Below are 15,918 nucleotides of genomic sequence, written 5' to 3' on the forward strand. Positions count from 1 at the left end.
TCCAGCCATCTCATCCTCTGTCGTCCCCTTCTCCTCCTACCCCCAATCCCTCCCAGCATCAAAGTCTTTTTCAATGAGTCAACTCTTCGCATGAGGTGGCCAAAGTACTGGAGTTTCAGCTTTAGCATCATTCCTTCCAAAGAAATCCCAGGGTTGATCTCCTTCAGAATGGACTGCTCGGATCTCCTTGCAGTCCAAGGGACTCTCAAGAGTCTTCTCCAACACCACAGTTCAAAAGCATCAATTGTTTGGCGCTCAGCCTTCTTCAGAGTCCAACTCTCACATCCATACCTGACCACAGGAAACACCATAGCCTTGACTAGACGGACCTTAGTCAGCAAAGTAGTCTCTGCTTTTGAATATGCTATCTAGGTTGGTCATAACTTTTCTTCCAAGGAGCAAGCATCTTTTAATTTCATGGCTGCAGTCACCATCTGCAGTGATTTTGGAGCCCAAAAAAATAAAGTCTGACACTGTTACCACTGTTTCTCCATCTATTTCCCATGAAGTGATGGGACTGGATGCCATGATCTTTGTTTTCTGAATGTTGAGCTTTAAACCAACTTTTTCACTCTCCACTTTCACTTTCATCAAGAGGCTTTTTAGTTCCTCTTCACTTTCTGCCATAAGGGTAGTGTCATCTGCATATCTGAAGTTGTTGATATTTCTCCCGGCAATCTTGATTCCAGCTTGTGTTTCTTCCAGTCCAGCGTTTTGTCTGATAGTATGCTATAATTCAGGTTTCCCTGGTAGCTTGGTGGTAAAAAATCCACCTGCCAATGCAGGAGACTCATGTTCAACCTCTTTCTGGGAAGATTCCCTGGAGAAGGAAATGACAACCCACTCCAATATTCTCGCCTGGGAAATCCCATAACAGAGGAGCCTGGCAGGCTACAGTCCATGGGGCTGCAAAGAGTCAAACAGGATGTAGCGACTAAACAACAATGATCCTATAATTCACATAGGCTTTCTTCATTTTCATTCTCTCTGATAGCTTCTTTGCTTTGTGGAACAACAGAACATACCAGGTTCAACTTGTGCATTTCGTTCTCCATCCTCGAATCAATGATTTTCTTTAAAGAGTCCTGGTTCCTTGTAGAAAGAAATGGTGTTTAGAGAGTGCCTCCTGGGTGCCAGTTGTTCAGTTGCTAAGTCGTGTTTGATTCTTTGTGACCCCATGGGCTGCAGCACACCAGGCTTCCCTGTCCTTCACTGTCTCCCAGAGTTTGCTCAAATTCATGTCCATTGAGTCAGTGATGCTATTTAATCATCTAATTCACTGTTGCCCCCTTCTTCTCCTGCCTTCAATTATTTCTAGCATCAGGGTCTTTTCCAATAAATCGGCTCTTTGCATCAGGCGATCAAAGTACTGGAACTGCAGTTTCAGCAACAGTCCTCCCAGTGAATATTCAGGGTTGATTTCCTTTAGGATTGACTGGTTTGATATCCTTGCAATCTAAGGGAGTAGTCTTCTCCAGCACCACAGTTCAGAAGAATCAATTCTTTGGTCTTCAGCCTTCTTTATGGTCCAACTGTCACATCCATACATGACTATTGGAAAAACCATAGCTTTGACTATCCCTGTGTGTCAGGGATGCCTGCTATTATTAAACCCAGCAATAATGCATCACATCAAAGATGAAGAGAATGTACAGAGTCAGACAATAAACTGCAAATTCATTCTGATATTTCCATTTTAGTTTTCAGTTTATACAATTTTCCCTAACTTCTTTGATTTTATATTTGTATTTCTTTTCTCTTACACTGAAAATCTTGATTCTGAATGAAATTGATTGTAATTGACTATTTGAATTATTCTAATTTATACACACTACTGGGTAATAAAGATATTTCCAAGCAATGTCTCTAAATAAATGCTTTTAAGAATTTTTGTAAAACATACCAATATTACTTAATAAGGATGTAAGACTACAAAAGTCAAGATTTCTCTGCTGGCTCTTTTTTCCCTTAGGGAAAACAAATCTGTTTTAAAGTCATTTGAAATAATTTTTGTTTGGTGGTGCTACCCACTTGATATACATTAATTTGTTACAGTATGGTTTCAATTTTAGAAACTACTTTTCAGAAATTAGGTTTAAATTTTCAATGATATTCAAGGTTCCTTTGGTTTCTAAGCCAAAACTATAAAACAAGGTATATTTAAAGAAGCCTAGGTTCCCTGTCTTTCCCCTCTACTCTGTTTCCCCTTATAGGTAATCTTTTGTCTTAGTTTTTTATTTTCCTTCCATTGTTTTGAAAATATAAGCTCATGCACTAAAATATTGACCTCTCCTTATTACTCTTCCCCACTTAGTATTTTCTGCCCACTACCCCATAGTGTTTAATAGTGATCCTCCTGATGACTCAAAAGCATGCATAGTTCTCTATGGCGTGAGTATATCATGGTTTATTCAGTTGTTCTCTGTTAATGCACATCTAGTTCCCTCATTCTTAATCCTGAACTGATAACCATCTGAGGAAAATCCATAACAAGGAGAACAAAACAAAAAGCAGAAACAGAAAAAGGAACTCAGGGAACAGAGCCTATGTAGAGAAAACAAAAGCTACCATATCTGCAGGGAAATTAGAAAAGGTATGTAATCATGGAAAAGAGCATGGGGACCACTAAAAGAATGCTTGCAGAATAAGAAAGAGCTCTCGGAAAAATCAAAATGTGGTATCAGAAATTAAAAAAACAAAAGCCTCATTTAGAAAGATCAGAAGAACTCTCTCAGAGGTTAGGGAGAAAAAAAACAGAAACCCCAGGAAGATGGAAAATAGGCGAGAAGTGGCTTGAAAATTAGGGGACTTTATGATAGGGATCCGGAGAAGGCAATGGCACCCCACTCTGGTACTCTTGCCTGGAAAATCCCATGGATGGAGGAGACTGATAGGCTGCAGTCCATGGGGTCACGAAGAGTCGGACACGACTGAGCAACTTCACTTTCACGCATTGGAGAAGGAAATGGCAACCCACTCCAGTGTCCTTGCCTGGTGGGCTGCCGTCTATGGGGTAGCACAGAGTCAGACACGACTGAAGTGACTTAGCAGCAGCAGCATGATAGGGATCAACCCTGGAAGTCCAATATTTGAATAATAGGGTTCCCCAAAATAGAGAATAGGGAAAATGAAGGAGAAGAAATAACAAAATTATTTAAGATAATTTCCAAGAATCAAAGAGCCTGAAATACTGAAAGAACTTACTCAGTATTCAGTGGATGGATGAACAGGCCCACATCACAGACTATCAGTGTGCAATTTCAAAGCACTGGGATAAAAAGATTTTGGGTGTTTCATAAAATTAAAAGAAAAAGAGGTCACATAAATTGGATAATTGTATGCTTTCAGAATTTCCAACAGCAATAGTGAGAGCTAGTGCTCATTGGAATAATAGCTTCGAAGTCCTGAAGGAAAATGATTTCCAACCTAGAATTCTATACCCAGCCAAATGATATTGAGAGTGAAGGTTTTCAGACAAGTACAATCTTAAAAAAAAATTATTTGATGATGAACAAAACTGGAAAAAAAAAAAAACAGGCACAACAACAAGAAATGGAGCATTTTTCAGGACATGAACACAGCCATCAAAATGACTGACAGAGGTAAAAGTGGTTTGTGGCCCCCGGGGGGATAGGTCAGGTGGAAGGGGGGACTGCTCTTTTAACTGTGAGAATGAATAATTTTGACAAAGACATAAAAATAGTAGGGAGAGAATAAACAATTTTTAAAAGGAAGGCAACTCTTGAGAATGAAGTTGATGTGACTGTTTTGAAGACTATGGTAAAAGAAACAGAAGAAGTACGACAAAAAGATTCTGAGATGCTATAGAAACTGGTCAAAGCATCGAAATTCAGAGGCATCTTTTAAACTCTCTGCACTCACCAATCTCCTGGCTTGCCCTCCTTGTTGTAAGAACTTGGCTAGGCCTTCTGAGAAAAAGTGATTCCCTGCAGTTGGAAAAAAACAAACAAACAAACAAACCCACATCAGAGACAGAGAGACATGCTGGAAGAAGTTTCATGGGCCTTTCCTAACTGCAGAACTGGGAGATGTTGGGGAAACGAAGAAAGGATATGTCAAATTTCTTAAAAGTGAAAGGACCAATGATGTCTGGGAAATGGCAAACAGCTTCAATGATTTGGAGACTAACATTGTTTCCCAAATTTGCCCCATGTTATAGTCACCAGGGGGCTTCCCTGGTGGCTCAGGAGTAAAGAATCTACTTGCAATGCAGGAGACTCAAGTTCAATCCCTCGGTTGGGAAGATCCTCTGGAGAAGAAAATGGCAACCCATTCCAGTATGCTTGCCTGGGAAATCCCATGGATAGCCTGGCAGGCTTCAGTCCATGTGGTCGCAAAAGAGTTGGACAGGACTTGGCAACTGAACCACCGCCACCATAGTCACCAGGTGAGCTTTTAAAAATCCCAGGCCCATATCATACCCCATACCAATTAAATCAGATTAAGTAGGAGAAGGGGCCAGACATCAGTAATTTCTTTTATTTTGCCCTCCACTCACCCCTCCCATGACAGGCCTGCAGGATCTTAGTTTTCCAACCCAGGCCCTCTGTAGTGAAAGTTCAGAGTCCTACCCACTGGACTGCCAGGGAATTCCCCGACACCAGTAGTTTTGAAAGACCCTCAGATGATTCCAGTGTGCAGTCAACTCATGGAACCACTGGGGTAGAGTGTGTATGAGGAGGCTAAGCCTGGAAGGGTAGGGTAAAATTGTGAAGGTCTCAAGTGCCCAGCTACTAAAGGGCAATAGAAGGTGCCATTGGCAGTTTTTGAACTGTATGTGATGTGATTCGGTGTCTGGGGAGATTAATGCGCTGAAGAATTGGGAGGAGGTAAGATTAGAGAAGCACAGAGAACACTGGCTAGACTGATAGGCTACTTTTTGACTCAGAAGAAGTGCTGCAGAGAAGTACCATAGGCTGTGTGCCTTAGGTGTGCCCAGTTCAGTTCAGTCGTTCACTTGTGTCTGGCTCTTTGTGACCCCATGACTTCAGCACGCCAGGCTTCCCTGTCCATCACCAATTCTCCGAGCCTACTCAAACTCATGTCCATCGCTTCGGTGATACCATCCAGCCATCTCATCCTCTGGGCGTTTTCCAGTGAGTCAGTTCTTCGCATCAGGTGGCCAAAGCATTGGAGTTTCAGCTTCAGTATCAGTCCTTCCAATGAATATTCAGGACTGATTTCCTTCAGGATTGACAGGTTGGATCTCCATGCTGTCTAAGAGACTATCAAGAGTCTTCTCCAACACCACAGTTCAAAAGCATCAATTCTTCTGGGCTCTGCTTTCTTTACAGTCCAACTCTCACATCCATAGGTGGGTCCATGGGTCACCAAATCTTCCTTGTCTCACTGAAAACTCTACCGTTCCTCTGGTTCAAGCCCCTCGGTTGTAGTGCTCCCCCAGACGGGTGTGAGAATCACCAGGAGGCAGTGTAGGCCCCAGTAGGCTCAAGGGAGGCCTGCAGGCTCCGCTCTCTGGGCCAAATCCCCAGCGTGGAGGAAAGGGATCCCAGTCCCCGAGAAGTTGAGGACCAAGCAGAGGCGATGGGTAGGAGGCTGTGCATCTTGTGGGCGCCAGGGAAATGCAGTCTGAGGTCGTCCTAACCGCCCCCCCCAACTCCTTCGGGGACCACTGCCCTTCCAGGAGGTTCCTTTCTATTCCCTCCTGCAGTGAGAGGGTTACTCCTCCACCGGCGCCAAGATGTTGGGGCCTTGCCGGCTTCTTTCCACCAGCACCCCCAGAATGGAAGGCCGAGCACACAAGAAGTACTCCATGTCCAAGATAAGACTCAGCCGGGGCAGGTAGTAAGTGGGAGCTGATGCGCACGAGGCGCATCTACCCGGGGCTTGTCCACCTAGTTTCTTTGTTGGAGGGGACGAGAGGTCCGGGGGCGGGGCTCAAGGCCATTGGCTGACCATTTCCTGTGAGAAGTCACCGAGACCAAAACCTGTCGGAGGGGGGTGTGCGCGCGCCCGGTCCCTCGAGGTGCACGGCTCGAAGCACTCGTTCCAAAGGTGGCCGAGAGCCATCCCATTGGAGCGCTCGTCCGCGAGATGGGAGACATCGAAACGCCTCTTTAAAACACACGGTGACAAACACCCCCTCCCACCCAGCGGCGACGTGCACGTGACAGTTTTCGGGCCCTCGCAACTACGTGGAAACTTGGAATAGGTCTGCGGCTGCATACAGCCGCGCGCCGGGGTCTCCGCGCCCCCGCCCCGCTCGTCGCGGCGGAGGGCGCCGAGCTACCGCGAGCAGGCGACCCCGCCCGCTGAGTCTGTCCCCGGGGAAGCGGCTCCCGAGGCGGCAGCGGCGGCGCAGGCCATGTGGGACGCACGGGTAACTAGGTGCGTAGAGGCGCAGGATGCGCGGGGGGCGCCTCCGGCCTTCAGCCGTGCCTCTCCCCGGCGGAGGGGAGGCGGCCGCGCGCTGGGGCAGGCGGTCCCTGCGCTCATCTAGGTGCAGGCGCGGGCCTGTTGCGCGGGGTCCGGCGCGGGGTGGGGGTGGGGGGCGGCTCCGGGGTTCTGGCGCCTGGGGAAGGGGCGCGCGTTGCGACAGGACTGCGGCGGCGCGCGGCCTGCCACGTCCCCACCCCGGCACCAAATCTGCGGCTCCGGGGCCCGCCTCCCGCCTCCTCGGGTAGACCCCGGGGGCCGCGAAGGTTAAGACCAGAGGACGCGCCCGCGGGGCACTCCTTGGACTGGCAGGCGCCCGGGCGCGGGGCGGGATTTGCCGGGAATTTAGGGGAGTGCTGGCCGCTTCCTGGCTGGAGGAGGTTGGCGAATCCATCGCCGAGCAGGCCTCTTCCCCAGCCCGCCCGATCGTGAGCTGGGCTTGCCTCAGGCCCACCGTCCTCGGCCAGAAGAGTCGGGAGGAGGGGATAGCACTAAGGGCCCAGGGTTCAGAGGCGGAGTCCCAAAAACCCAGGCTTCTGCTTTCGAGCGTTTGTAAAAGCGGGCTCGGAGCCTGGAGCCTGGGAGATGCACTCCGCTCCCTCGCCGCACGCCTACTGGGAGCCCGGAGCATTAGCCACCTGGCTGAAACTGCCTTTCTTCAGCCGGATTCCCGGCTAGGGGCGATTCTAGGAGGCTGCAAGCTTTGGTTCATACTAGGCAAAATTTATCGGGAGATGTACAATTTGCAAAAAAAAAAAAAATTTTTTTAAGAGGAGCGAGAAAGGGGTGGGCTCTGAGGTTTCTAGTCCCCAGTCCAGTTGTTGTTGACCTAATCAGTCCTTACGTGGGAGGAAAGCAGGGAGCCCATGGCCTTCAGCACCCAGGTTCTGCCCCTGCCTGGCGCTGAGCTTCCCAAGTGCCAGGCATTTTTCTGAGGCAAGACTGTTACCCGGATCGCTTGGTCTTCTGTGGATTATCCTGTTTTGTGCTTTATAGGAAGTACTACCCTGGAGGAGAGTCAGAAGTTTGTTTCAATTGTTTTGCAGTCATCTGTGTTTTGTACAATTGCAGGATGGATGCATGAGCTCTGAGTACCCTGTGCCGGCCTTTGTATCCTCCACAGGAGATGGAGGCGGGGATGGGTGTGTGGGGGCATCTGTCCCCAGGGTCAGATCCCACTGCTTCCAGCTTCTTTCTGTCTTTTCCTGACCAAGATCCACAATAGAGACCCACACTCAGGCACATACATATATCAGTATAAAACTGCAAGAAGAGCGCCATGAATGCTAAGTCGATATACTCATGTGGGACTCTCTGTGAACCTATGGACTGTAGCCTGCCAGGGTCCTCTGACCATGGGATTTTCCAGGCAAGAATACTGGCTGGAGTAGGTTGCCATGCCTTTCTCCAGGGGATTTTGCCCACGCAGGGATCCAACGGAGTCTCTTATTTTACCACTAGTGCCATCTGGGAAGCCCCCAAGAAGAGCCTCACAGGATATTTACACTCTACCGAGTGAGGACAGCGATATTTTCTGTTCTATTCCATATTCTTTTTTTTTTTTTAAACCTAGTCATAATCCGTTAACTTGGTTTGATCACTGACTAATCAGTCCAAGGTGGCAAGTGCAAGCTTTCTTTGGGGCACCCCCAGAGAGATGGAGGAGAGTATTCATATTTCCCTGGGAACTAACTCTGGAAGGGATGAATGGGTTTAGGAGACATGAAGGAAGCTGAGATTCAAACTTGAGTAAAGAGAGTACTAGAGGTTGTGGCTGCAAAGGCAGGCTGAAGGATGCTTCTGGTTCCTCTGGTTCCATCTGTCTGGCCCCACCAGGCTGCCTGCCTGCCAGGAGCCCAGTGAATGGGTGGGGCCTCCTGTGAGTGCTGGGGAGGTAGCAGAGTAATGGCTTCTTGCCATTGTCTTTTTTTTTTTGTTTGAGTAAGCAGGAAGGAGAATGCTGAAAGGCTGCCAGGAGTTCTGTATTCATACATTCCAAAGGGGACTCTTGTAAGTCTCTGCACAGAATTTCATAGCCGGGTCAGCAGCAGGGCAGTGAACATTTTATAGATGAAGAAGCTGAGGCTCATCACCTGGTAGTCATTACAGCTAATTAGTAGATCTGGCCTTAGACACCCACTCTCTCAGGAACCGAAGAGACTTGATGGAATTCTTCAACGTCTCTTTGTTGATCGGTTCTTTTTTCCTACACTTGCTACCAAAGGCCCATTGCTATGCTGTGTACCCTCTTAGTATTTTATTTTTGCTTCTTGGGATGAAGATTCTGTTAGTGGGCAAAATAGAGCATGCGAGCCTCTGTCTAGGTGGGAAAGGTAAGTGACCCTGAAGATGCTCTTAAAAACTGAAGCGGGGTTGGGTTGTGGGCCTCTGGTCATTTTCATGGGTGTGGTAGTGCTTTCCTTGGCCTCCAAGAACAATTTCATTGCCTTTCCAGACAGAAAAGTCGAGCTGACCGATTGGCACCCTGCCTCTGGGTTTCCAGTCACTGACACAGCTGACCGTGTCTCATGACTTTTGTAACAAGTTTCCTTGAAGTGTATCCTGAGTTTCTTAAGGCCCAGAAATCTTTGTTTGGACAAATCTTTATAAGAAGGAAGAACTAGGGGGAAATGGACAGTCTCTTTAGCAAAGATGACTCTTTATGTTACCACTGAGATCTATGGTGGGACAGTGGCAAGGGTGGAGAGAACATTTGGTTTTAAACTTTATTTTTTTTAATTTTTGGCTTCACCGTGCCACTTGCAGGGTCTTAGCTCCCTGACCAGGAAATGAACCTGCACCCTCAGCAGTGAAAGCATATAGAGTCCTAACCAGTGGTCCCCTGGGGAACTACACACTGCTATAGTGAAAATGGATAACCAGCAAGGACAAGGAACTCTGCTCAATGTTATGTGGCAGCCTGGATGGGAGGGGAGTTTGGGGGAGAAGCAATGTGGATCGCTGAGTCCCTTTGCTGTTCACCTGAAACTGTTCCAACACTGTTCATTGGCTATATCTCAATACAAAATTTTAAAAAGGCAAAATAAGAAACTGTAAAGAAAGGTATTGAAGCAGGTAAACAGACATCTTTCAAACCCCAAAATGTCACAGTGCCCAAACCAAGATTAGTAATCTTCCCTTTGGTCACTAAGGTTGTCCATTTTGCCTGATCAGACATTTTTCTTTGTCTCAGATCTCCTAAGTAAGCATTGCTTTGTTTCCTTGATTTTGTGGAAAATCTGAAAGTGTGACTGAGCCTTACCTGTAACCCCCTGACCCAGTTTATCTGAATCAATTCCGTCTTTTGCCTGGGCGTTGAACATCAGCATCAGTGCCCACCTGCATCCCCACAGCACATTGTCTTGGCTTCTTTGAGCCTGGTGAGCTGGTAGGACCTCCTGTGTGTTGGTCGGAGACAAGCCGAGTCTGGATTTAGCTATTTCTGCTTGAAGTTCTGATGACATCTAGATTGAGATGTTTTCGTCTTGTAAGTGCTGAGTCCTTCTGTCAATGAAAAGAAAGATTGCTAACCTTAGAAAACAGTGATCACCTTTTGAAGGTACAGGGGTAGAAAAGTGTTCCCTTCTTTCCTTTTATGTTCTTTGGCTGGCTCTATTAATTAAATTGACACAAGGGATTAACAGGAGAAAAGCAAATTTAATTTCCTGCATATGGGTGCGCCGTAAAAATATGAGACTCAAAGAAGTCTAACTGATACAGGAAGCTTTTATGCCTGCCTTTTAGGCAAAGAAACGACCATTGACAAAGGGGCTTGGGCTTGGGGTAATAAACTGGTGAAAAAATAACAAGGTTTGTTTACACAGCTCTCTCACCCTAAATTCCCTATCTCTGCTGATAAGGATGCCTCTTACCCTTCTGGTACAGAGAGGGTGCCTTTCCCATGGGAAATTTTATTTTTTGCTTTCAGAGGGGGAAGGAGGGTCAGAGTGTCCTTTTTGCACCAGCTGTTTCTCAAATACCTTTGATACAAAATAATAATCACTATGCCAGAGTGGCACATTACAGGGTAGCATGTTCAGAGGAAACCAGGCCATTTGGGGGGAAGCTGCACAACAGAAAATATAGAGAATTAAACACACTACTGAGTAGTTTATTTACTGTGGAAAATACTTGGATCACAAGTGTCAACTGGGGTGAGCTTTGTGTCCAGCTGCAGTCCCCGGGGTTCTCGCCTATGGTCACCCTTGGATCACCTCATCCATTGTCCATCAGGGTCCACTCTACCTCGAGGCTCAAAAATTGGTAACTTCGAAGGCTCACGGGCGTCTGGAATCAGGTACTAAGGGTCTCCGTAATACGGACTCAGATTTTGTCTCTGATATACCCTTTGTTCTCCCGTCAGCGTCTTACCTGCTTTTTCGCTTTCCAAGGCAGTTGTGCTGCTCACATACCTGAGGGCCAGTATACCTCATATACTGGCCGATGGAGGATTTAAGCACGTGAGACCTAGGCACTGCTAACAGGGCCAGAACAGAGTTGGTGCCAGGCAGCCCAGGGAGAAAGGGTGAGTGGACATGCAGACAAGCCTTCCAGAAGGGTTCCCAGCTCCTGAATCCTCTGCCCCTGGACAAAGTCTGGGAGGTAAGCTTTGTGCTACACCCAGACGGATGGAGGGTACTTCCAGCAGGCCGGACTGAGGGGCACCGGAGAAGAGAGGGTCATTCCAGGTAAAGGGGGCAGCGTGTTATGAAGAATAATGACGAGCACCATTTCCTTATATACAAACACGCCACGAGGACGTGTGTAGAGGTTCTTCTAGGTGAGCGTAGCCGCTGGTTCACCCCACCTGGAATGGTCCTCTTGGACTGGACATGTGCAGGAGGCCATGAGGAAGGAGGTGGGCAAATGTCTTTTTTAACAACTCCCAGATAAATAAGTTTTAGAGATCTAGTTAACGCGCAGCATAATGATAATAGCCAACAACATTGTATTATAAACCGCAATGTTGCCAAGAGACTAGATCTTAATTTTTCCCATTCCAAAAAAGAAATTATACTTGTCTGTCATCGTAGAGGTATTAGCTAATGCTATGGTGGCAAGCATATTGAAACAGATAAATATAAAATCAACACCTTGGGGACTTCCCTGGTGGTCCAGTGGTTGGGACTCCGGCTTCCAATGCAGGGGATGTGGGTTTGATCCTTGGTTGGGGAGGTAAGATTCCCACATGCAGCGAGGCTAAGCCAAAAGAGTAAAAACACTTAAAAAAAAAAAAATCAACACGATGCACACCTTAAACTTACAAATGGTTATGCATCAATTATATTTAAACAATATTGTTTTATAAAAAAGGAAAAAAGAAAAATGGTGAGCAAAAAGTCTTGTATGCTAAACCAGTATAATATGCTACCTTGTGTGCTACCAATATGGGCTTCCCATGGGGCTCAGTGAGTGAAGAACCTACCTGCAGTGCTGGAGATGCAGGAGACGCGAGTTCAATCCCTTTGTTGGGAAGATCCCTTGGAGGAGGGCATGGTAACCCACTCCAGTATTCTTGCCTGGGGAATCCCAAGGACAGAGGAGCCTGGCAAGCCACAGTCTGTAGGGTCGCAAAGAGTTGGACACGACTGAAGCGACTTAGCCCTCATGCATGCTTCCATTAGTTGAGCCTGGCTCTATGTTAAATGCATTTCATGTATTTATTCCTCAGAGAAATACTGTAAGCAATTCCCGTTTTACAGGTCTCTCTGCCCTTGAATATGAGCTTCACGAGGGCAGCAGAGATTTGGGTCATTCTTGATGCACATGTCCTGGCATCTAGCAGAGGGCCTGGCACACAGAAGGTCCTCAATACTTGCTGACTGGCTGAGGAAAGAGGAAGTCCAGTCATAGAGGTGACTCTGACCCTGTTTAGCATTAAGGAAACTGAAGGCGAGGGTTAGGGAATTGGCTGCCTGACCCCAGGCCTGGAATAGGCCCAGTGGGACTGGATCCCAGGTTTGTGGACTTGGTCTTTTGCAAGGAGGAGGCACGCTTGTCCTCCCTGTGGGGCTGGCCCCAGCCTTGTGACTGCAAAGGTGAGTGACAGGGAAGGGGCCAGATGAATTTGGGATCATGTGGTTACAACAGGGAGAAGGCTGAAAAGGAAAGTTGAAGGATGTGTGTTTGTGTTTAAATAGCTTTGTATTTTATTTAGAAGGCTGGGAAAGTGGATGGCTGTCTTTTCAGCCTGGCCAAAGTTCACACTTTTTTCAAGACCAAGTGCAAAGCCCTGTGTTTCAGAAAACTGTCAGCTGGTACCAGAACTTCAGAGGGACTCAGATCTCCCCAGCATTGCTAAGGTACCTCCCTTTGAGGAGGTGCCTTTCAGGGACCCTGTCTGGGTGAGACTCTTATTTAGGGGAGCTCCTGGGCACCTCTGGACCCTTCCCAGGCCCCAGTGGATGGTGTTTCAGGCTCTCCAGTGGGTTTGTCTTGCTTTTCAGACATGGGGAAGAAAAACTGCTGTGGTCTTAAGGGTGGGAGGAGGAACAGAGGCCGTTAATCTGCATCTGAAATATTACAGGGTCTTTTCAGATGGCTCAGCAGTAAAGAATCCACCTACCGCGGAGGAGACGTGGGTTTGATCCTTGGGTCAGGAAATTCCACAGACAGAGTGACGTGGAGGGCGACAGTCCAGGGGGTTGCAAAAATTGGACACAACTTAGCAAATGAAGAGCAGCAGCAGCAAAATATTACAGAGGGGCGTGGGAAGGGATGAGGAGCTGAGCCCGCTTGGGCGGCTGTTATCCAACTCGAGTTCTGCGCTAGGTGAGAAAGCACCTTTGTCCTTGGGCTGTCATGGGGTGGAGGTGGGGCTGTGCCCTCCTTGGGGCTGCTCCCACTTCACAACCATCTATAGCTCCCAGGTGCCCTGAGGGAGAGTGGGAAGCCTAAATACAGGGACTGTGGCAGTAGTTGGGCCGCCTGGATTTAGCACAGGTGCTGAATCAAGACTTCTGAGCAGCCTGTGTGCCCCGCTCTGGAACGTCCTCATTTGTCTACAGGCAGAGTCTGGAATGCCAACTTTTCAGAGTCACTGTTTTGGGCGTTTGATTTTCATTTTCAAGGCCACCCTTTCTGTTTGCCCCAGTCCCCCGATCCTTTCTTCACTTCACCTCTCAGGGTGTTTTGAACACAGATTTTGTTATCAGACTTAGGTTTGTGCCTTGTTTAGAGAAGTCACTTTTCTTTGATTAAACCTGTTTCTGGATCTGTAAAACTGGGATCATAATTACACCTCCCTCTCTGGCACTGTTCAGAACAATTTGATGATAAAATGTCTGAGAGGGGCTTAGCACAGGGCCTGGCATGTAGTAAGTGCATGGTGAATTTTACCTGTTATCATGCAGCTACCCAGGACTGCTCTCATTCAGATAGTACAGTGCAAACAGGCCAGTCTGTGGCACACACAGGAGAAATTGTGCCCACCTCTGGCCACCACGGGGAGGGCTGGGGGGTCTCCTTATGGCCTTCCTCTTTGGGCGTCAAGTGATTAAGACTCCACTTCTGAGCCACGAGTTGAGATGTATCCTTCTCGGCCCTTCAGCAGTATTTCTTGAGCATCTTCCAGGGCCCTGGTGGTTTTAGAAACTTGGAACATTTGCCTTTCAGGGTCCAAACCACCTGCATACTGTCCAAGACTAAAATGTGCCCAAAAGCTCTTAGCTTGTCCTTCCTTAGAGAATGAAGTTCTTTAATCTGAGTTTACATTCTTTCTTGTCTGTTTTTTTTTTTTGAGTTAAAAGATTCCATCTCTTGTGAAATTGTGCAGACAGCAGATGGTACACATTTATTTATTTTTTAAGATGGTACACTTAAGAAAAAATTCTGATTTGGCAAATCAAGGAGTTGGCAACCTTATTTAGGCTCCCTTTGATTTCTTTCGTGTGTGTGCAAAGGTTACTGTTTGTCAAAAAAAAATAATCTAGGAGTCACTGATTTATAGGATTATTCTTTGCTGTTAGCATTTGTCAATCCCTGGCACTGTCATATCACAGGTGACATGTGGCCCTGTTTGCTGACTTTTGGATTTTCAACAGGTGCTTATAAATCTGGGTCAACATCTCTCTCCTTGGTTTTCCCCAATAACCAGCAGCTTTGGCAGTACGATCTTGGTTGTTTTTGATTTGTACTTTATGTGGCTGGCTTTTCTTAACATTTGTGTCCAAAGGAACCACTGTTGTAAAATTCAGTTTGTACTTTAAGAGTTCAGTCTACAAGGAAAAGCAGAAAAAGTGTCTAGCATGGAGCTTTTGAGACCTAGCACAGGGCCTGAAATACTGGGACTATGGGGGAAATATATTTAATATGTTGAAACTGGTTAGGTCCTAACTCAGGGCCCTAAGCGGTTTTAAAAGCTACACACACAGGGCCTGGGCAGAAATGTTCACAACAGCAGCGTTGACTTTAGCTGGGGTGAGCATGGCAGGTGACAGGTTTGCTGGGGTTCAGAGTGTCTGTGGGGGAGGAGGACCACAGGTCTGAAAGTCCTTTGGAACTTTTATGGAAATTGTGCTTGAGAGGAGGTGGGGGTGGGGCCTCAGGACCCTGGAGGGCTTTTGTGACCTGGGCACAGCCTGTGATCTGATGGATCCAGGGATGTCTCACTGATGGTGATACAGAAGTTGAGCAGGAGCTGGGTGACTCTGAGGTGTGTGTGTGCGCGCTCAGTCACTCAGTCGTGTCCAGCTCTTTTGCGACCCCATAGGGTGTAGCCCGCTAGGCTCCTCCGTCCATGGGATTTCCCAGGCAAGAGTACTGGAGTGGGTTACCATTGCCTTCTCCAGGGGATCTTTCTGACCCAGGGATTGAACCTCGTCCTCCTGCTTCTCCTGCATCAGCAAGTGGATTCTTTACCACTGCTCCACCTGGGAAGCCCCTTAGTCTGGGGCAGGGAGAGCTAATAACAAAGATGGGGAGGATGCGTCCAGAGGGGGTGTGAACCCAGCTTGGGGATGGCTGTTGCGGGGCCTGCATGCCTCTTAGGGGAGACAGAGCTGAGGGTGGGGAACAGGTGGCTTGCATCGGGCTGCTGTAGGGCACTTTAAGTGTTCATGCTTGGATGCACAAATTCATTCTGGCTCAAGTCTTTGTTATGCAAACTGGGAATGGCACACAGGACTCATCTGGGGTGTGAATGTGTGGCCACCTAGAAAGCATGATGCAGAAGGGATTCTGAAGCCTCATCAGGCCATGCAGGAAGGAATACTGTGATCAGAGGGTTGGGTGGTGGGTCGGGGGAGGCAGAACCCCTGATAGGGACCTGTGTCTAATGTGAAGTTGTAGAGAGGGGTGAAATAGGCAAGTCCTCTTACTTCCTGCATTTCTAGTCAATGAAAGAAAAATTGCCAAGGACTTGGGCAAAAGGTGGAAGATTCTGGAAGGCTGCTACTGTTTTTGGCAACCAGGGAAGGGGCAAGGAGCTTGTGGGCCTCAGAGGCGGGAAAATGTGGGGTTGTAGGGCACCAGAAGGCCCTCCTTCTGCCCCTCCTTTCTCTG

At 47.6% G+C, this 15,918-nt stretch overlaps 1 protein-coding gene across 2 annotated transcripts in view; it reads left to right on the forward strand.

The window, feature by feature from the left end:
* Nucleotides 1-6,223: 6,223 nt before the first annotated feature.
* TRANK1 (tetratricopeptide repeat and ankyrin repeat containing 1) overlaps nucleotides 6,224-15,918 on the forward strand; it is a 95,358-nt gene continuing 85,663 nt past the window's right edge. Inside the window, exon 1 of one of the 2 annotated variants that reach the window (XM_069561300.1) lies at nucleotides 6,224-6,369. In XM_069561300.1, the coding sequence (XP_069417401.1) occupies nucleotides 6,347-6,369 (23 nt within the window). In that variant the 5' untranslated portion in view covers nucleotides 6,224-6,346. The remainder of the gene's footprint in view (nucleotides 6,370-15,918) is intronic. The other variant, XM_069561299.1, reaches the window with a different exon arrangement.

Source organism: Ovis canadensis, chromosome 19 (assembly GCF_042477335.2).
Source record: "Ovis canadensis isolate MfBH-ARS-UI-01 breed Bighorn chromosome 19, ARS-UI_OviCan_v2, whole genome shotgun sequence".
Classification (NCBI taxonomy): Eukaryota; Metazoa; Chordata; class Mammalia; order Artiodactyla; family Bovidae; genus Ovis; species Ovis canadensis.